At 45.1% G+C, this 21,193-nt stretch overlaps 1 protein-coding gene across 4 annotated transcripts in view; it reads left to right on the top strand.

Moving 5' to 3' along the window:
* Positions 1 to 21,193, top strand: part of NEDD4L (NEDD4 like E3 ubiquitin protein ligase) — a 78,542-nt gene that overhangs the window by 11,296 nt on the left and 46,053 nt on the right. For 3 of the 4 annotated variants that reach the window (XM_021545354.2, XM_021545352.2, XM_021545351.2), the window contains exons 2-3: positions 11,171 to 11,244; positions 20,550 to 20,631. In XM_021545354.2, coding sequence (XP_021401029.1) covers positions 11,171 to 11,244; positions 20,550 to 20,631 — 156 coding nt within the window. Of the gene's footprint in view, positions 1 to 11,170; positions 11,245 to 15,815; positions 15,842 to 20,549; positions 20,632 to 21,193 lie in introns of those variants that run through there. The other variant, XM_021545358.3, reaches the window with a different exon arrangement.

Here is a 21,193-nt window from a genome sequence, read left to right as displayed (position 1 = left end):
TGGAAGGTGCATTGGGGTCAGGAGGTACATGACAGCATAGGACAGTACATTGATTTACTGGTTTTTACAGTTTTCTGGCCTCACTTGTTTTTAGGGAAGGCTGAAAAAATGGTGTCCAGAGCACTGAGAGTTGGAAGAGAGAGCACTTTGCTGCGCTGGATACCGAAGTATTGGATATTCCTATCAGAAGATAGTACCAGATTACATAATGGGCTTTGTGTGCCAGTGAAGGTGTCTGCTGGGCTGGCCAGCGCCCTCATTATTAAATAAAAATTATCCTTTTGCATTTAAGCAATGACTTGGTAAAGACTAATTGGGAGAATCTTTCATTATTCCAGCTTAGTCCAGTTTAGTGGGAGCTCTGGCCTGGCTACTGCAGAGATGGACTGTGGGCAAGTTGGGAAGTGACTGAGCTGAAATGCTGCCTCTGAGATTGTAAAAGCAAAACAGGATAAAGTTGCAAAGAGTTGCAAGAAGAGTAAATAATAGTAATTTCTTTCTCATTGCTGCCCTGCATCTTGGGCAGTTTACATGTTGTGTTGGGACTTCTTTCTGGTTTAGATGTGTTCCCATATCTTGGTGGTTATTGGCTACATGGAGGAAATAGTACTTTTCCTCTGCATCCCTCTGAGTTCTTTTGTTTGTCTGGGTATTGGAGTTTTGTGCTGGGTTTTTATATCTCATTATAAAAGTGCTTGGGAAGAGAGAATATATCCTTCTGCAGGACACCTGTTCCGTAGCATTGTTCCTTGGCAGGCTGTTTCTCAAGGCCAGTGACTTTCAGGCTTCCTTCTGACAAAGCAGGCTGTGATTTGTGCCACGTGTGTTGATGCCTTTTCCTTGCCCAGGGCTGGAGCTGCTCCTGTTATCTCTGCGGCCTGTGTTGGAAAGCAAGCTGGGATTCAGCAGGTATTAGCTAGTCCTGCGTGCCAGGCTGACTCCTTGGGTTAGGAGGCACTGCCAAGACTGCAAGAGCATGATCCGTGCTCGCTCATGCTCCTTGCAGGGCTTGGGATGAGGGAGGAGCTCAGCACACTTGGAAAACAGACTTTGCCTCAGTGGTGCTGTCTGTGTGTGCAGGGCTGGTTTCTCTCTCTCAACACACTCTCTGAGCTGGGAGAATGCTGCTCTTTGTTGTCTTGGGTGGCATTCAGCAGGGAATGGACAGTTACCTGTGTGCTATAGCAATTGTGTGAAATTACCCAGATGCCACAGCATTTCCAGGAGGTTTGGGGTTCTTTTCCTTTTCTGCACCAAACTTTCTGCTTGCTGAATAAATCTCAACACAGCCTCCCTTGATTCATATTTTGGGTCTTGTGCTTTAACACAGACTAAATCTTCACAAACCAAACTGCTGACCCCGGTTGGCAGTTTGGTTTGATTTAGTTGCCCTCAGGGCATTGCTGTGCCTGGGAACTTCAGTTTTTTTCACTGACCACTTTAGCACTTTTCTTAGTGCCACAAGTTCCTTACCAGCATTAGTGTTTTCTGACCTTTAGAGCAGATTTTGCTGTGTTCAGTATAAGCAGCTGCAGTATGGGTTTGCATGCAGAACAAATACATCACATGGAATGTGTTAAGCTATATGCTGTTTTGGAGCCCCAGCCTATCTCCAGTGGGAGCCTGTTAAAGGAAGCAGTTCTGTGCCATTGCAGTTTGGGCTCTGCAGCTCCAAGCTGTTTTTTCCCCTTTGCTTTGTGCAGCGTGGTCACCATTTAGCAGCAGAATTGGACTTTGTGTAGATCATCTTGTTACTTCTGGAAGGGGATGTGACTTCATTTAAACCTGCCTGGAGGAAACTGAGTTTGTTCTTCAGACTTGTGTTAATTTGTGTGATCCCAAGAGCTTTTCACTCCTGTATTTCAGTCACTGTAATATGCATTGGTGTTGTTGGAAGGAAAGTCCTGTTCTTTATTCCCAAGGTTGTTGACTGAGCTCTCTAAAAGTCCTTGTGGTGTCAGGAGCAACCAGCCCCGTGTGTACCTCATCATCTCTGCAGGTAACAATGTGATACAGGGTCAGGAATAAGCAGGTAGAAGCAGTAGTTCTTTATGCAGCTGGTTGCTGTGGAAGCCGATCCACTGCCTGCAACTCGCCTGAGGAATTCAGCACTGCTGCGCCCTCTGCTCCCTTCCTGTTCTGCCTCTTTGAGGAACATGCATCTGTGCTTCCCCGGGACAAGGTCCTGCTCTGAGATGCTGAATGACTGACCCTATTGCAGCGCTTCTGCAAAACATGGATTCTGAATGTGCCTTTTGTCTGGGGCACTGAGCCCCAGTTTGCATCCAGAATGCCTGGCAGGACACAAAGTGCAGCCTTTGTTTTAGATAATGAGTGGTGAATATTTTAATGAGTGTTTCTTAGTCTAGTCAGTGTCAAGTACCATTTTGGGAACAAGTGACTGAGCTAATCTCTGAGCTTGGTCCTGCAACAATCCATGTATTGATAGAATTTCACAAATTTTGAAGGAATTTCCCATAAACAATCAATACAACCAAAAACAAAACAAATGGCCACTCCAAATCCAACAACCAATGCAAGCAACACTCTAACCCTCCCTGAAATCCTTCCAAGCCTTCCACTATCAATATATATGAAGAAATTACTGATACAAACTGAGAAAGTGCTCAGTATCACGATCACTGTATTTGTTTTTCTTTAGTCTGTTCTTTTACACTGTGTAAAAGATAAGCATATTCCATTAAAAGAAGAAAATGCCTTTAAATTAGTACCTACTTTTCTTCCTCTTCAAAAGCACCTTCAATGCATGGATGCATAGGAGAGAGCTTCTGCAGCTGAATTACTCAGTCTCCTGCATTGGGCATATTCTTGTTAATATTTTTTTTCCCACTCCAATTATTTTTCACACAACCTTAAATTCTGGTCTCATCTTTGGCTTTTCGTAACATATCCCTGTATGTCAGTGGGTGCACTGGAGAAGAAGTGAAGAAGACTTCTACTATGGGATTTGTCTTTCCAGCCAGGAGGGGCTGTGCTTGCTCCTGCCCAGTTCCCAAAATCTAGTCAGCCTTAAGCCTGGATTAGTATGGCTAAGTGACTGAAAAGTTTTCTTGTTCTTTGTGAGACACCAGTTCTTGGGTGGAAGAGCCTACTAGCCCTAAGCTATCCCATTTATATGACAAATAAATACTCATAATGAACAAAAAGAGTCAAAGCTTTGTCAAGGGCTGCTGTGTTTGTAAAGTGAGCAGGAAAGGAAGGGGGAGAAGGAGGTAGAACATGGTGTGCAAGTAGGTTGGAAATTGCAGGACTACAAGCAGGATCCAAAAGCCTGACACGTGATGTTTCTGGTGGGAGCAGATCCCTTCCCCATTGACTTGACCTTTTCACTGGTTTGAGTGGCTGGTTTTTCTCCCCTAATCTGGGCAGGGGTTGTAATGGAGTGATTCTTCCCCCAAATGTGAAATTCTTGAGGAGCAAAGCCTTAATGGACAAGAGGTACTGCTAGAGGCTATGACTTATTCTTTTGAAAAATGAAACTTGATCAAGATGAAGAAGAGAAGCCAAAGGAGTGAACTCCTGGAGTGACTGACAACACCACTCGTGTGAATGTTAATGTGTTTGGAAGAATTTTTTCACCAGGGGAGGTTGGAAACTCATATGGTAACATTAATTATTAACTGCAGCCAAGAGCTGGAAGATCTAATTTAATTTCTGGTTGGATAATAGGATGATTCATGCAACAAAACAAACTGTGTCAGAAAATGAAGTGTCTCTGAAAACTGACATTCCCAACTTCTGCTCTGAGCTAAAGGTACTGCAGGTAAGCTATTATAACAGCTAAAAAGTGAAAAGTACAGGCTGAATTCTTGCAGATGTCAGGCTGTGATCCACAGGAATTAGGAGTTACTGCCTTCTCCAGTCTGAGCAAACCCACCTCCGTCAGCCTCTCTGCTTCTGCCTCCAGCACCCTTTGCCCTTGAGGCACGAGTAAATCCGTTTTTGCAGCCTCTGTGGAACAGTAACAAGAGCACTGCCTCAATCAGACACTGTTAAAAGAGGTGACTTGTGGGTTCTGGTGTCCCGTAGTAATTGCAATGTAACCAGCTCTTCTCTCTGGCAAACACTTCTCCCAGCCTGGCTTGTCCCCGCCAGCTGTGTCCCTCACACAGGGTTCCTGAGCCTTGTGTCTTTCTGAGGCTGAAGAAGTTCGGAGGAATTTCAGGTTTTAGGAGTGACACTGGCATTTTCTTCTCAGTTGGCATCGTTTTCCTGCTCTCAAGGTTTTTCCAGCAAAGCCTGTTTAAGCAGCTCCCTGTCTCATTTTTCTCCAGGTGAAACAGCCAGTGGTGCAGCTCTGGGCTGTGGGTGTGTGCTGTGGAATCGATCCCTGAAGTTATCTGGGTTAGAAATGAGCCTCCAATCAGAGTTTATTGTTCGATTACGGTTTTATTGTATGTGTGTTTTGTCATTAAATAGTGCAGCCACTGATGGTTTATGGTCTGGAATCATTAAATATCTAACAAGAATATAGATCGTGGTTACATAAACATGTTTGTGTGATCCGTTGGCAACTAGCTGGGCTACTGGAGTGAATGCAGCTCAACTTCCCCCGTTTGATACGGGAGCTCTGCGTGCTCTGCCACACCTTCCGCTAGATCAGGTTGCTCCGAGCCCCGCCCGGCCTGGCCCCGAGTTGGGAATAGCATTAAGCAGAGGAACATCGCTGCTGAATTGGGGCGGGGAGTACCGGGTATGTTTGCTGCTCGCTGATGGAGGCTTCTGGATATGTCGGTGCATTTTTGTGGGGACCACTTGGCTAAAATACAGCCTTACACTGCATTTGTGTGCCATTTCACGTAGGAAAAATGAAGATTATTGTATTAAGTGTAAGGCATAATTTTTCACTTTAAAAAAGTTTGAATGTTAAGGGCGTAGTGCATTTCATGAGATCAAAAAGACACCAGTTCAAGATGTTTAATTTTTTTTTTTAATAATTAAGATACAAATGTATCAGAGGTTCACTTAGTGAAAGGTAAAAACCTTTGTGTTGTTCTGGAGCAGCTGCTGAGTGTGCCATTCCAGCCAAGGAAAACATGGATATATTCCCTTTTCTTTAGAGTCTGAAATAGGACCTAAATCACTATTGTAAAACATTTACTATTTTTCTGTTGTATGAGCTTATGAATGCCATAGTTCTTCAAACTCTGCAGTTCTTTTAATGCTTACTGGTGTTTGCTTCATTTTGTGATTCCTTCTTTGTGAGAATCCTTGCTTGGCCAGGAGTGTTCTGGAGGACCAGGTATGCTCCATGAACTGACCAATGCATTTCAGCCAGGAGGCTCTTTATGATCCAAACTGTATAGCCTTCTTTTGTCCAAAAACTTTTAGGTTTAGTTGCTCTAATTTTGTGATCTGTTGAGAAAATAATGGGGTTTTTACAAATACATTGCATCCTGCAGCGAGGGTTGAGAACTGTGGGTAAGAGAAAGAACAGTTTGATTTACTCTTGGATTTGGTGAGGAATGTGATGAACACATGCAAGGACAAAGTTCTGAGCTGGGTTCCTAGGCTGCTTGTGGTGAAGCTGAAAGGAGATTTTAATGTCCCTGCTTGAGCCAGATGAGTTGTAACCGAGTGACCTTTTAAGTTTGTTTTCTGTGCTGAGCTTGCAGAGGAGAGTGGAGATTTGGGTCATAGCCCTGGTGCATGGTTTTGTTTGCATTGCACAGCTGAGATTTTATCAAACACTGTTGGCAAAATTGCCACTGACAATTTCAAGATTGGTAAGATACTGCAGGAATTATAGGGGAGGCTTTCTACATTCTGTTGCTATGGCCTTCAGAAAGTCACTGTGATGTCCTCAGAGATCGAGCTGTTTCCTTGGGGTGCTCTCAGCTGCCTTTCCTGAGGGTGATGGTGACACCTGTCAGACAGGGCACCCCACTTGGATTCTCCTTCTTGGGCTGCCCATCATTGCTTGATGTTAGGCAGGTGCCAGTCAGAACAGGATAAGCCAATTTGGGAATATGCAAAAGGGTGATATGGAATTGCTTCCTGAAGCACTTTTTTTTCCCCACTCAGCTGTATGTGGATTGGTTTAATCCACCAAATCAAAGTAAGAAACAGCACAACTCTTCTGCCATTGAACTTGGTTTCAGTTGCTGGGAGATTTAGGAGAAGCATAACATGGTTACTGGGCTTGCTGTGGCTAACACTGGCCCTTGAGTAAGTGACACATACTTGATTTGGCTTTGGAACTGCAGATCCCGGTTGATTTCCCCCCCCCAAATGGGGAGATTTAAGAGCGGTGTGTGTTAGGGTGATTGTGTGTGTGTAGCTCACACAGGATGCTGTGTGTGAGTTTTCATTCAGGAAGGCAGAAGTGCCACAGTTAAAACATTGAATTAAAGGTTTGTTGTCTTTTCCATTTAGATTTGTTTTGCCATCAAAACACTGACTTAAAGATCTGTTATCTTTTAGTATGTTATGTTTTGCAAACTTTGAGATATAATGAAACTAGAGATGAGGTGCTAAGCGGGTGAAACCAGATTCACAGAGTCTCTACTTGCAGGTAACATTCCAGTGGGATCTGGTTTCTCTACTCGCAGTTAGTGGAAATTTACCTCGCTGGCGCCTATCGTGGGTTGGAATCAAAAATGTCTCTACACAGAGAGAAGGGAAAAAAATAGCCAGGCTGAACCCGACCGACACTCCCCCACCGTGACTCAGGTGAAGCGCTCTCCAGGTGAAAGCCAAGCTCGCTGGCCTTTCCCCTCGTTGCCTTGCCGACGGTCATTTATTGCGGCCGTCGCTGAACTTCCGCGGGTGTGGGCGGAGGCGGCGGGCGAGCAGCGGTGCCTGGCGGAGCTCTTGGCGCGGGGTCCGCGGTAAGTGCAGCGCTCGGGGCGGGCGCGGAGCCTGTGCCGTGACTGCAGGGGCACGCCTGGCGTCCCACACGGGCTGCGTGCGGCTCAGGAAATAGGGCCGCAAAAATCCTGCCCGCCGCGGGGTGTTGGACTCGGGGACGGTTTTATATACGTTCGGAAAAACACGTTAAATGTTCGATCTTGCTGGTCTGCGTGACAGCTGTTCAAATATTGGTTTGCATTGATCCAGCCGTTGTGCCTTTCACACTTGTCTGTTCATTTAAACGAGTCAACCTTCTAATTTTATACCCCCATCGATTGTTATTTCAGCCTGTTCTCAATGCCTATGCTACACGTGTCATGGGATTGTCTGTCCTGTCGGAAGTTGACATCTGCAGCTTTCCTTCTTGCACCATGCTGGATTGCTGTGGATTTCTTTTCTGTGCATTCAGAGCATACAGATGTGTATTGCAAAGCTTGTTCAGGTTGGTTTTACAGCGCTTCTGTGTCAGTGTATCTGGTGCTGGCTGAGCTGTGTCATCTGGATCACCCTTTGAGCGGGCGTTTCACCCTGCCTGTGGGGGAGAAAGCTTAGGACACTGTGTTTGGCCCTCATTCTTTCTGCTGTCACATCTCTTCTCTGAACTCCCCAGCTCCAGGGTATTTTACTAATCCAAGGGGAGAACTTAATAAGTTTTCTTTATGTGAGTGCTTTAATGGGTCTTAGAAATGACTTGGCTTTCCAGAGCAATTAGAGAAAGTGAATGTGGTGTGTGTTTAACAAAGAACTAACAAAATGTGAACAAGACAGATAAATACACATACAAAGATCTCCTAAATCTGGAAATACATCTGTTTTCTGTTGAAGCTGAGCTCGCTGCAGTTTTCTTTCACCTTTTCTGAGGTGAACTGAGGTTTGTTCACTGTTGATGAAGTCTGGGTTTTGATCTATAATAGGCTTCCAGTTCCACAGCTTGGTTCCACCTAAATAAGCTGAGTCCTCTGAAATGGCACCGTGAGCTGCAGCTAAGAGAACAGAACCTGTGTAGAGGTTATCTTTCAGCAAAGAGGAGAAGTCTGTAACCTTTGCCATGTTTTGGGAAGGCAGGAATATGTAAGCTTCATGTTAATGATTGGACAAAGCAGCAGTCGGTGTGGACGTGAGGCGCAGTGGAGCTCAGCACTAAGAGGTAACCAGGCCCTTCAGGGCAGGCTGCTGCAGCAGTGGGGAGGCCGTGTTTGGGGGCAGGACAGGAGCATGGGCAGGGACAGCTGTCGGAACGTCCACAGGGAGCTGCCAAAATGCTCCCGGCCCCACCGCCATCCCCACGCAGCCTCACATTCCCAGCAGCCTGCCAATGGATTGAGGCCCAGTGCTCAGGATGGCACTGCTTGGAATTCCCACTTGCGCTCTGCACTGTAGGTGCCAAACCCAAGAGAGGCAGGAATGGAACTGCAGCATCAGCCCTGGGGCTGCACTGAGTGCAGCCTGGCCTCTGGAAGCAGGAGCCACCCAGGGTAGGGAGTGGCAGCACCTGGAGCACCTTCCAGGCTCAGCATGATCCAGACAAGGTTGAAATAGAAGAGGACCATGTCTCTGTGGGATGATCTGAACTTCTCTTTCCAACTATGCTTCAAAAAGCAGCTTAGTGTATGTGCTTTACAAAACACAGGGAAATCAGTGGAACACAAAAATTGCAGGCAGGTGTTCACTTCCTGCACAGAAGGTATCCAGCAGGGTGTCCGTGGTCGGTCAGCCATGGGTGCTGGAGGAGGCCCTCGTTCCTGTTCCCTCCCTGCTCCTCCCCAGGGGGCCTTGCTCCTGCCGTGTGTGTGCCTGGTTCCCTGACTCGGGTCCCTCAGAGCTGTGCTGTGGCTCTGATCAGTCTTGTTACCCTGCTTTGCTTGCTCTTGTTTGTTTACTTGAAAATTAGGACTCCAGCTGTATGCTTATTATCCTTCAGCCCCACTGTCTGCCCTGTCGGATCCCCACTTCTTAATCCTCCCAGTCTGTCTCATTATCCCATTCTCTGCTTGTGCTGGGGATCCCTTTATTATTTTGGGTTTGGATCCCGGGTCTTCTCACGCAGAGTTCTTCTGTGGTTAGTGATCTCTGTCATTGTGCCCTGGCTTTTTAACAAAAAACTACCAAAATCCTAATATTTTTGTAGAGTCTTTTCAGAGAGGGCTGGGTGGAAACCTGCATCAGGTAATTGGTACTCTGTGAGTCTCAGGCTGTGCCCAGCCAAGCAGTCCTTTATCTGATTTTTTGGTGGACAATGAGGAGAGCTCACCTCACTGTTGCTGTAATAATTTAACTTATTTTTTACCTAGACATTGCACACTTGGGAATAAAGGACGAAATTGCAATACAAGGAGTCAGCAAAAGTGAATACGTGTGGTACATATGGTAGACCTCATCACTAACTGAGGAGGTGGTTTAATTTTTTTTAACATTGCATATGTATGTGTACATATTTCATGCATATGAAAATTGGAACAAACATTTGCAAAAGCACTTGCTCTGCTTGTTAAATTGGAATATTGAGGAGAGGCTGAGAACCTCCTTGCAGGGCGGGTCATAGCTTCTGGGATCCTTAAAGTGGATATGAGACTTCAGGTTTTTGAGAATCTGTTTAGGTTGTCTGGAGCATCATCCCTTTTATCTTGCAAAACTCAATTAGAGATCCTCCAGTAGCAGGACCAACTCCTGCATTTTTTTCTCTTTTAAAGATGGTGGAGGGATTGCTTGTTTGTTTGTGCTTTTCTTTGGTTTCTTTTGAATCAGTTAATATGCAGAGGCGCCCTCAGTGCAGGAGGAAGATGTCACTCTAGCAAAGTTGTTGTTGGACTTTGCTAGAGGGAATCTGAGTAGCACTGTTAATATAGAAACAGCTATTGCAACTTATCCTCTAGTTGTCTAGTTGTTGTTTTCCTCCTACTTCAGTCTGAGTTTTTGCTCGTTTTTTTCTATGCTGTCTTCTCTTACTGCGGAATTATCTTGATCACAGTTTGCAGGTTCATTGCCTTTTGTATATTAAAACTGCTCTAGAAAACCAGGCACATGGTATGTAGGAAAAAACTTCAACATCCACTAATGTGAGTCCACTGAATTGTTCTTTTTCACATGCTGTTTTGTTTACCTCTCAGGTAAGCTTTGGGCTCTTTTGGGGAAAAAAATCCTGATCTCTAATTAGAAAGTGCCTTGTGGTATTAAGTGGTGCTGGGGAGAATACCAAACGCCAGGTTTACGGGAAGGATTTGTCTCAAGTGTTGTTTTGCTGCAGCCCAGTTCCCCGGTCAGGACATGTGCCAGCGTGGAACTTGCCCTGCAGACAGGTAAAATGGTGCTGTTGTTTTCTGAGTCCTCTCTGCCTCCTTCCAGAGGGGTGTGTTGGGCTGCCCAGATACGGCTTTACTTTGGGACTGATCCTGACCTTCCTCACAGTTGGAAAAATCTGTGCCAAGACAGCTGACACAAAGCTGTGTCTGGCTTTCAGCTGCCTAAAGCAAACAGACCAGGAGAAGCCTGTGGGAAAGTGTAATTGTTTTCTAAACAGGCTTCAAGGAACAGAGTCTCAAGTTACTGTAATAGAATCCAGTATCTTGCAGCTCTGCGGGGCTTATCAGAGGAGAGAAGGTATCACTGATATGGGGGACTGCAGAACCTGTTTCTGTAGAAGACTTTCCACGTTTCATTTTGGTGGCCTCTTTGTGTTGCTCAAACTGGGTGAAAAAAACAAAGTGAAACAAGGCCATTTTTACTGATGTTGCTCAGGCGCTTCATGCTCCAGTGATGTGCAAATGCAGGACTTGCCATCTGTCAGTGAACGCTGATTTTGAGCTCTCCGCGTACACCAAGGTGGTGAGACAGGCTTAAAAAATTCTTTTTTAAGTATTTCTTTTTAAACTGTGCAGCCTTGATTTTTGCACTACAGGCATCTCTCATTATTAAAATATTATGAATAATTCCCTTGTGTTTGAAGAGCTTCAGTGTCAATGCAGAATGAATTTGTGGCATATGGATCACTCAGGATGTGAAATGGCCCTGTTCAGCAAATACTCTTCTACTTTTATTGCCATTATTGCTACAGTATTATTGCTATGATGTTATTTCTGTTATCTACTCTTACTCTGCCTTTATTGAACTCTTAACAGCTCTGACTGGAGTCGAATACTCCTCATGGTTGGATTCAGATAGGCCTTCCAAGAGGCGGTTCTTTTCCAAATCCTCCCTAGGAGAGACTCCTAGGTTAGCTATCTGCTAACCTCTTGCCAGCTGCTGATCTTCAAAATGGCCTAGAGAATAAACATTGAACCTGCTTTCTTTTCTGTCGTAGGAGGAGTCTCGCATCCTCCGGGTGAAGGTGGTTTCTGGCATTGATCTGGCGAAGAAAGACATCTTTGGAGCCAGGTGGGTGTTGTGCACCGTCTGTGATCCTTGGAACATGATCGGCTTGTCAGGGCAAGGGCCCTGCGAGGGCTGCAGTCCCTGCAGGTGCTGGGTGTGCGTTGGCGCAGCTGCTAACGCAGCTCTGGCTGCTCCTGCCCGCTCCTGCCCTCCGCTCTGCGAGCACGGGGAGCAGCTCAAAGCCCAGGCTTGCAGAACCCAGCCAGCTCATAGCAGGGGGGAAGAAGCTGGTTCTGAAGCTAAAATGAACCCAAACCCAGTAATTTCCTTTTTCTGAAGGTTAATTCAGCCTTGACATTCCTGCTCTCTTAAGCCTAAGCATGACAAAATGCTCTACTGCAAATGTTCCAATCTACGTAGAAGGGTTTTATCTGTTTGAAATTAGTAGTATCAAATCTTAGCTTTTGTTGAGGTGACTAATTTCTTAATGTATGAATGAGCCTCCCTGTGGGTTTTCCTGTATTTATTTAATGATGCTTACAAGTTGTTTGTTAGCTTGTGTATCTAGCTTAAAACTACATGAAAGCAGCAATTAAAAGTTTAGTCAACTTTAGTATTTTGGGTAAAATTTGCAACAAGTGTCCCTTTGGTAGCTGTGTGCAGAATATGGTATGCCAAAGCTTTTTTATTTTCTTTCTCCAAATGTGTTGTTTTGAAGAACAGTTTTTGATGTTGACCATAATAAGCAGCATAATTTTTATCTTTCAAAATACATGAAGTTAAATCCGAGTGTAGTTAGTACTAAATCCTACTGATGTGGCCGTTAACATATTTTAAGGAAATCGGTCTCAAGTCAGTAGGATTTCCATATAAACAGAGTTAAAAACATCTTCCCTACATGTGTTTTAAATTTTGTTTTAATCTTTCAAATGAGCTAACGTACGTCATTTGAAACACGATGGTATTGCAGAGCTGCGGCTCCAGCAGCTGCTGTGCCTCTCTGTACGGTGGAGCTGTGCAGGGCTTCAGACTGGGGCAGTTACCGTGTTCCTGACTGACTGTGAAGGATTAGCTACATGGTGTACATTGTGTTTTGCATCTCAGTGGACTGTCCTGTCCTTTTTAAATCACCTTTACCATTATAAAACACTGCCTGTGGGCTTGCAGAGTCCAAAAGCCATTTCCTTCTTGATAAAATCTAAGGAAAGTCTCTTACAGTGTAGAGCACTGGAGAAACTTGTACTTCTGAGGATTTTAACAGTAAAGAAATCTCAGTGCTCTTGAGTTTGCTTTTTTGGGGTTCTTTTTGACTTAGGAAATAATTTTAATAGCAAGTAAGGATATCTTGGGACACTCAGGGGAAACCACCTTGCTCTCCATGACACCCTGACAGGAGAGTGCTGCCAGGTGGGTGTCAGACTCTGCTTCCAGGGAGGAAAGGGCAGGACAAGAGGAAAGGGCCTCAGGTTGTGCCAGGGCAGTTTAGGTTGGGTGTTAGGAAGAATGTCTTTCCCTAAAGGGCTGCCCAGCCCTGGCACAGCTGCCCAGGGCAGTGATGGAATCCTCATCCCTGCAGGGATTTAAAAGCCATTTAGATGTAGCACTTGGGGGCATGCATTTGTGCTGGACTCGGTGATCTTAGAGGGTTTTTCCTACCTCATGGTTTCATATGATTCTCCTAATAGTTCAAAAATTTATGGAATTTCAGTTGCAATGACACAAAGCAACTAGAATGCAGAGTGGATTAGTAAGTGTGAGCACCCTGAGGTGATGGTTAAATGTGGGGCATTTCATCCACATAGGTGCAGTGGAGGTGGGCACAAGAGGCTGGTTAGTGTAGGTGTCAGTGAGGGTCTGTAACCTGCTTTATATTTTGCCCTGTAAAATTACAAGTCTGCGATACGTACTGATGGTGGACTGTAGATACTGCAGACTGGGATTTTGTGAATTTAGTGTCCGCTTGCATGTGTGAATGTTTGACGTTTATTTCCTTCCAAATTCTTAACTGAAGTATCTTAATAAATATCGTACAAGAATCCAAGTAGTGGCTGAACTTGTGTGTATCCCATAAGGGTACAGCTGATGAGGTGCATTAGCTACTGTATTTTGCCTTCTAAATCATGAAGTAAGTGAAAATTGTGGCTGTTTGGAAGTTGAAAATGTAGGGTGCTTTTCAGTTAAAATTGCCGATGTTTTTCATTGTCAGGGAGCTGTGCTTCCAATGGCATAGGAGTTAGTTTTGGGTTGCCTCTGCGTTTATTGCTTTTACCTGTTCTTTCCTGAAAAGCCCTTTTTCTGGTTTGATTTTGTGTGTCCAGGATCCATGATGGAGCTGAGCTCTAGGCTGTTGGTAGGATTGTAAGTCATGCTGTATGCTCCTTTTGTGAGCAAGGCTGCTTGAAATGTGGCTGAATTCTTTATTCGTGTGTCCTGTCGCTGTGGTTTGTGATGGGAGGAGAGCACATGTGGCTGTGGCTTTGCGGGTGACGAAGATGGCAGATGTTTACCCTGTACCTGTTCTTTTAAGTCTGCTATCACTTTTCTAGTCCACTTTGAGTTATGGTATATCTGGTTTTAGCTATTGGAAAAACTGTGGTGATAGCTGTACCCCTGGAGCTATCTCCCCCAGCATGTGTACTGCCTTGGAACTGGATTGGCTAACAGCCTGTTCCCTTTCTCCTACTGATGGCTCCCCCATGAGCAGAGAGAAATCCGTTGACGGGAGTTGCTTTCATAAATTAATCAAACTATTAAAAAATAATCTGGCTCTTGAATGCCTCTTCAGCACTTGCATGTGTGCCAGAGGGAGAGTGCTGTGTACGTCCTGGCCGAGGGAGGCCCTGGAGGTGGAACAGACCTGCGACTGAATTCCCAGAGCCACTTGACTACAGGGCAGTTACTCAAGTAGGGGAGAGTTCATACTCTGTTGCTTTTTCCTTTTTCTAGCTGATTTGCAATGGAAGTTTGTCCAGTGTAGTGAAAACGAAATGTTATTAACAGTGTGGGAAGGGAAAGAAACCAGCAAGCACCATGGCTTTTGCTTTCTCTGTGGAATGAAGTGTGCTGCCATAAGAGCCGTGGGGCTCGGGGAGGGCCGTGGGGCTCGGGGAGCGGCCGTGGGGCTCAAGGAGCGGCCGTGGGGCTCGGGGAGCGGCCGTGGGGCTCGGGGAGCGGCCGTGGGGCTCGGGGAGCGGCCGTGGGGCTCAAGGAGCGGCCGTGGGGCTCGGGGAGCGGCCGTGGGGCTCGGGGAGCGGCCGTGGGGCTCAAGGAGCGGCCGTGGGGCTCGGGGAGCGGCCGTGGGGCTCAAGGAGCGGCCGTGGGGCTCGGGGAGCGGCCGTGGGGCTCGGGGAGCGGCCGTGGGGCTCGGGGAGCGGCCGTGAGGCGCGGGGAGCGGCCGGGGCAGTCTCTGAGATGGACGCAGTCGCTGCTGGCTGCAGAGCCAGCTGTGTGTGCCTGCCTGGGAAGGAGGCCGTGTCTGCAGGCGTGGCCAGTGTAGGAGAGGTGCTGGCACAGGGAGAGATGAAAGGCTGCTCAGCAGGAGTATGCTGGATAATCGATAGTTTTATTTGCGAAACCGTAATGTTGACGCTCATACAGGTGTGTGAACTGACTATTGGGCTGCAGGGTGGGGTGCAGCGTATCGGTGTGCCCTTTACATCGGCGCAGGTGTTTGATCTGCCCGGGGCCGGCGAGCCCGGGGCCGTGCCTGGCAGCAGAGGGCACCCGAGAGTTTCCGCAGCGTCCGCCGCGAGCCGGTACCTGATGGCTTCCGACCGAATTAGGCGGTCCCGTTTTGCACCAAAATCAGCAGCTTTTTACCCATCTCTACAGGGTATGGTCTTTAGGATGCACTGGGTATATATTTCAGGAGCTTTACATGGAGAAATGCTGCTTTTTCGAGAATGTGGTCTTGCTACTTAGTAAGAGGACTTCGTAATAATTACTGACAGTTAAAATGTCATAGTGAACAATAATTCTCATCAGATAATTGCTTAGTGGAAAATTTCCTTTGTACAAATACAGAAACATAAAGTGTTTCTTGTTACTTGAAAAAAGGAAGCTTCTATATTCAGCTCTTCAACTTTTCCTGCCTGCCATCTACTGTGATCTGTGAGTTTACCTGAATCTGGTATCTTAAAAAAAAAAAGAGGCATGTCAGTAAAATCACCTAAGGAAAATATTTTGGTTTTAAATATTTAAGGAAGAACTACTGTGCTGAGCTTTTCTCTTCCAAAAGCCAGGTGTCATAGAGTTCTCTCTCCTTGTCCACCCCCGCTGGATTTTGGAACTTGTTAAGATATTTTGGGAGTGTGAAATGGCATAGGAAGATCTATGCATACATCAGTCCCTTAGCTCCAAGGGCTGATGTATGCATATTCTGTTAAGAGTATTCATTTAACCTTTGCAAAAAAAAAAAAAAAATGGCCTCAGGGAGGGGAAAAAACCCATATTTACACTTCCATCTGTTTTGGAAGATTAAAATATTCTTTATGCTCTGGGAGACTTCCAAGAGAGCAAGAATACAAAAGGAATCCATCTCATTACCCTTTATTAGAACATAACATGGTAAAGGAAGGTGGAGACACTGGAGGTGGGGTTTGAGGTATAATTTTTAACTCCTTTTTTCACCCACAGGCACTTCTTCGCAGCTGTCTGTGATGTGAGTCATTATCTCTAGCAGCTCTTCGGTAAAGCCTTGCTGCACTTCTTTTAGAGTCAGAAGTGTGAGCCTTTCTTTGCAAAATAAAACGCTAGAAGGGAAATCAGAGGTTTGTACAATGACTCTGGGGTATGGAGGAATGAGATTTTGGGATGCTTAGGCACAATGGATTGCAAGTTTGGCTTTGCGATGAAGGGTAAGGTAAGGTTGTTTTCTTTTCAGAAGCTGATGTTCCTTTATCCTCGTGTGATTGGACACTTTGTGTCACAGGATATGAGACTTGCATGGCAGTGAGGTTAAAATCTTCCTTCACTTTGAGAAAAACTCTTAATGGGTGTTATTCAGTACAGGCAGAAAGATGAAACCCAGAAGGCTTGTGCTAAAATAAAACCAGGGAGCAAACACAGCCAGTGTGCTCTGGAGCATTCCTTGTAATTAATTGCTGTGTATCTTATTGTACTTCTCCTTACTGTGCAGGAGTGGGGAAAGTCACTGGGGGAGTGGTTATTGGGATAAAATGACAGCGACTGTAAGGGGTTCTGCCTTACAACGTTGTTTTTACTGCTCTCCATAAAACTTGGTTAGAAGTATCTCATTAGAATTCTTATCTTCTTTGATGATGCATGTTTTGGGAACTTGTTTCCCTCATTTCTTTGGATCTAAAAGTGACTAAGCAAAATATTGGAATTTAAAAAAAAATTTTGGAATTTTTTAAGCTCCACTAAGTGCATGCACAGACGGAGTTTCTCTTAAGTGTGTTTAAATGATTCTGAAAAAATATTTCCAGGTTCATGGAATTTCCTCTTGCCAAGCATAACCTGCTTTTCAGCCCAGATGTTAACTGGTATCCAAGGGCTCCCATAATTTTGTGGAGAGTTACTGAGATGAATGTTTTTGAAGACAGTGTATGTTACTGATCTGAATTTGTAAGTGGTGTTCTTGAGGGCATGTTGTGTGTAAAAGCACATTCCCTTAGCAGAGCCCGCAGTGTGCAGATTTACTGGAGTGTCCGTGCGGAGCAGAGCTGAGTACTGGGCACGTCTGCCTCCCTACCTGGCCACTGGTGGAAGGATCCCCACTGCAGGCAAACCCAGAGCCCTCAGGCATCCCAGGCCTGTGGGGAGGAGGTGCTCTCAGGTCTTCCCTGGTCTTGACAGAAACCTGAAGGTGGTCATTTTGGGGCTGTTGAAACATTCAGCTTGTCTCACTTAGGAGTACGAGGAGGCACGTGCCTTAAGGGCTCAATGAGGATGTTGTTCTATGTGTGCCTGTGCTGAGGAGCGTGCAGGTAGATTGGATGGAGTGAGGCTGGATGAAGTTTAACCGATAGCCAAATAGTGGACCCCTCAAGACCAGGGAAAGAATCAGATTGGGATGTGGCTTTGAGGAAGAGACTTCTCTTCCTTCATGTCAGTGTGCTGGTATTTCTGCAGCCGGAATTACAGGAGCTATTGATCAGTTCTTTCAGATATGTGAGGCAGAAAAGGTGCAGCACAAAGGGAATGGTTCTGTATTTCTTACGGAAGCAAAATTATCTTTGTGCAAGACTGTTCCAAAGAAAACTAGTCGGGCTATTTTGAAATGCAAAGTTTGCTTGCATGTGACAAGCCTGGCATTCACGCACTTGCATAACAAGTGTTACTAAATTTTATATGTGGGGAGGAGGTTTCAGCTTTTAAAATAAAAATAGAGCCATGTAGGCCTTAGCAGTTCCATTGTTCTTTCACATATGCCTGTGCTCTCCACCCCCTTCTTTTAGAGCTTAAAATAAGTAAATAATACATCATGTCACTGGCAGAAGCTAGTTTGAGACTTGCTTTCAAAACTGTTTCAAAAGTATAGAGCAAATGCGATTTCAGACTCAAATGAACAAATGGGACACTGTTCATGGGCCCACCAGTTTCACACTGCTCTAAAGTAATGTGATTTTTAAAGGAGGCAAACCCAGTACTTTTCCTTCAGGTGACCTCTGCAGTAAGTTTTCCTAGCAAGGTGCAGAACTGTTAGTTCTGTAAGTCAGATACATGATGTTATCCATGTAGTTTGTTGGGGAGTTTTTTTGTGCTCTCAGCAGGTGTCTCATTTATTATTGTCTTCTGTCACCTGAATCATCATGATTTCCTTCCTTCAACACATCTGCAGACACTGCTGTGACACAGGAATCTGGTATTTTACTCCTTGTCTTCATGTCCGTTTTGTTCCAGTTTGTGGATAAGTTTTCCAGTGACTTTTAAAAGACCAGATGCTGTATTTCACTCCTTTGAAAGTTTTACTCAATTTTACTGGTTTTCCTGTTTTTGTCTAACAGAACTTCTGTGTTGGTACTGATTTTCCCTTGCAAAGATGCCGCGTTTATCTGGAATACTTGCTGTTAGCTGGATTTCCAGGGTGCAGTTAACCACTGTAAAGTTCCCTCAGTGTTTCTACTGCTGCTTTGACATGTAGTGTCTGTTCTCTGGGCTCCCAATTACTTTGTTTTGCTGTTGTAGTTATATTCTTAATTGGGGTTCTGCCTTCTTCCATTCTTTGCCCATTCTCTGATTCCTTCACCAGATTGCTCAAATACAATGTGTGCTCCCCAGGAAGTCTCAGCTGGTGTGTTATTTTCCTCTGTACTTGTTTCATTTCCCTGGTAGCTGTATGGATCCCAGGAGCACCGGCTGTGTTACCTGCGGGGCAGCCACAGAGCACAGAGCCACAGAGCAGGATCCAGACCCCTGCGTTTCACCTGGAGCTGCTCAGTTAGTGGCACTTGCAAGCTAGACTGTTCATTTGGTTGTTGGAATCTGAGCCTGATAAGTAATAAGTTTCTTAAAAGCTTTACAATGCTTTTTATTTACTGGCTTTTAAACATAAGAATTTTAATACTAATCAGGTGCATTCTGGTCACTGAGAGCTCCTGTAACTGCAGTGTGAACAACTGTCTGACTCTGTGGATGACCTCTGTGTTCCCCATGGCCTGTTGGGGCTGGGAAGGGACCTCTGTATCCCTCATGGCCCGTTGCCTTCAACTGGAACCCCTTCTGTGCTGTGTTCCCGTGTAAGCTCTGTGCAGAGCTGCTCGGCTGCTGGGGGTGGGCAATCTGGGGTGCAGAGCAAGTGGCCGTGGTGCAGGGCTGTGTGAGACAGTTCCACCTGGGGCAGTGTCAGCTTTCCTTGGTCTCCAGTCTCCCTCCAGCTACGTGTTCGTTCTAGGTAAACAAACTCAGGTAAGTAAACAGTCTCAGTTATCCAATCATTTGGGTAAACTCCAGCTTCACCTTCAGGACCAGGAGCTTGGCTGCGCAGTCAGTCTGACTTACGCTGTCCCACTTCTACAGCAGGCAGAGATGTCAGAAGTCTGTTCAGTAAAGGCAAAATTTCTTTACTGAATTTTGTAATAAACTTGATTATTCTCCAGTTATCTAAAATAGAAATAGATTTTAAAAATAATCTTTGCCACTGTGCCACAGTCTTCATTTTCTCTAGGCAGAATATTCATCCAGGGTATTTTAGCACTAAAAAATTGCAGTATGTCTAAGGGTTCCTGAAAAGAGCATTGCCCAAGTATGGATCGATAACCCAAATCTGAGAGGATAATTGTAATATTAGCAGGGTACATCAGGCAATTCAAAGCAGCACCAGCATTTCTTTATAATCACAATGATGCTTTGTTTTCTTCTAAACCTTGGTGCTTAATGCTAAACTTAATTGCAGATTAAGTAGATACATTTATGTGCATCTACTGATAGAAAATCAAACAAGATGTCTTGTATATTCTTGTTTCCACCTTTGTGGCATTTTATATTCGATACATGGAACATCCAGTATAATGAACACGCAAGCGCTGATTGTTCTTGTCACAAAATAGTTCCTTACATTCAACAAGTATCAGCATTTGAATGATGTGGTTGGTAAATCTGAGTGTCTGGTGGTGTTGTGAGTGTCTCTTGATGCTTTCAAGAAACCTTGGGTCATCATCCAGCAGAGTGTGCTGCAGCCTTGAGAGGGAGCACCAGAGCAGGTCAGGGTCCTGGATTTACTCAGGCATCCTTTCCCCCTTCACGCAGAGGCTCTGCTTGGGTTCCGCCTCCTGACACTCTACCTGTGTGAAGTTCATCTGTTCCTGCAGGATGCTCTTTCTCCTAGTTTAGAGCACAGAACCATGGAATGGTTTGTGTTGGAAGGGGCCTTAAAGACCATCCAGTTCCACCCTCTGCTGTGGGCAGGAGCAGCTTCTACTAGAGCAGGTTGCTCTCTGCCCTGTCTGAATCAGTGCTGATACTGTGCGGCTCAGTTTTATGGTTCAAAACAATTATAACCACTGCTTCAAAGTTATTCCTGTTGCACTTCCTGTCAGCCTCCAGGGGTTAGGTGCAGCCAGTCTCTCCCAAACCCCACGGCTCCCATTTTTCCCTGCCTGCTTTTAATGGAGTGCCACGGGCATACTTGTGGGCAGGAGCTGTGTGAGAGCAGGCAGTTCTTGTCCCCAGCAGGGACAGAGCTGCAGGGAATGCTTTCTGCTGTTACGGGCAGGGTTGGACTGAGCACATTCAAACACTCATTTCAATGTGTCAGTAGCTTACTAGAGTTCTGAGCTTTCCCTGAAGAGAATTCCACTAGGAGTGTTTGGAGGTGCTGTTGTTACCCAGTTAAATGAAAATTTTCTTCTGCAATGTTCTTTGGCTGTACAACTGTAGGCCATTAAATCTGATGTCTTTTTTTGCAGTGACCCGTATGTGAAGCTTTCCTTGTATGTAGCAGATGAGAACAGAGAACTTGCTCTTGTGCAGACAAAAACTATCAAAAAGGTACGTACAAGCTCTTTCTAATTCCTGGCTTTGGAAGGATTAAGAACACTGGAACACAATTGTATAACATAATGCAGCACTAATTAAAATCGTTACATACATGTCTAGCAACTGGATAATGCAGTTGTCTCCTAACCAGAATCTGGGAACAAGTGCCTGCACCTCAGTGTGTCTGGCCTGGAGACAGCACCTAATGTTGCATATTGTTCACTAAAGCTTGGCTGCACCACTCACAGATTCTTTTTTCAAATTCATATTTCTGTCAAAGACACGGTGGAAATAAAGGACTGAGAAATTGTGCTTTAATTATCATTTATCTGACTTTTAGCAAAAATGATAGTTCTGTTCAGAATTTCCATTTTCAAAATATTTTTATAATGTGGGAATTTAAAACAACTGGATGACAGAAGATATGCTGTAAGAAAAGCTTGGGATTTCTTACATTTTTAATTAGAACCAAAATTGAGTTTTATTTAATTTTTCAATTTTAGTTCATGCAAACAAAATGCCACCAGGGGATAGTTGTCATTACCAGTACCCTAAGATTTTGTAAGGATATTGT

Source organism: Lonchura striata, chromosome Z, assembly GCF_046129695.1.
Source record: "Lonchura striata isolate bLonStr1 chromosome Z, bLonStr1.mat, whole genome shotgun sequence".
In the NCBI taxonomy this organism is placed as follows: domain Eukaryota; kingdom Metazoa; phylum Chordata; class Aves; order Passeriformes; family Estrildidae; genus Lonchura; species Lonchura striata.
The sequence above is the reverse complement of the archived record's forward strand: the minus strand, read 5'-3'. Positions and strand labels throughout refer to the sequence as shown.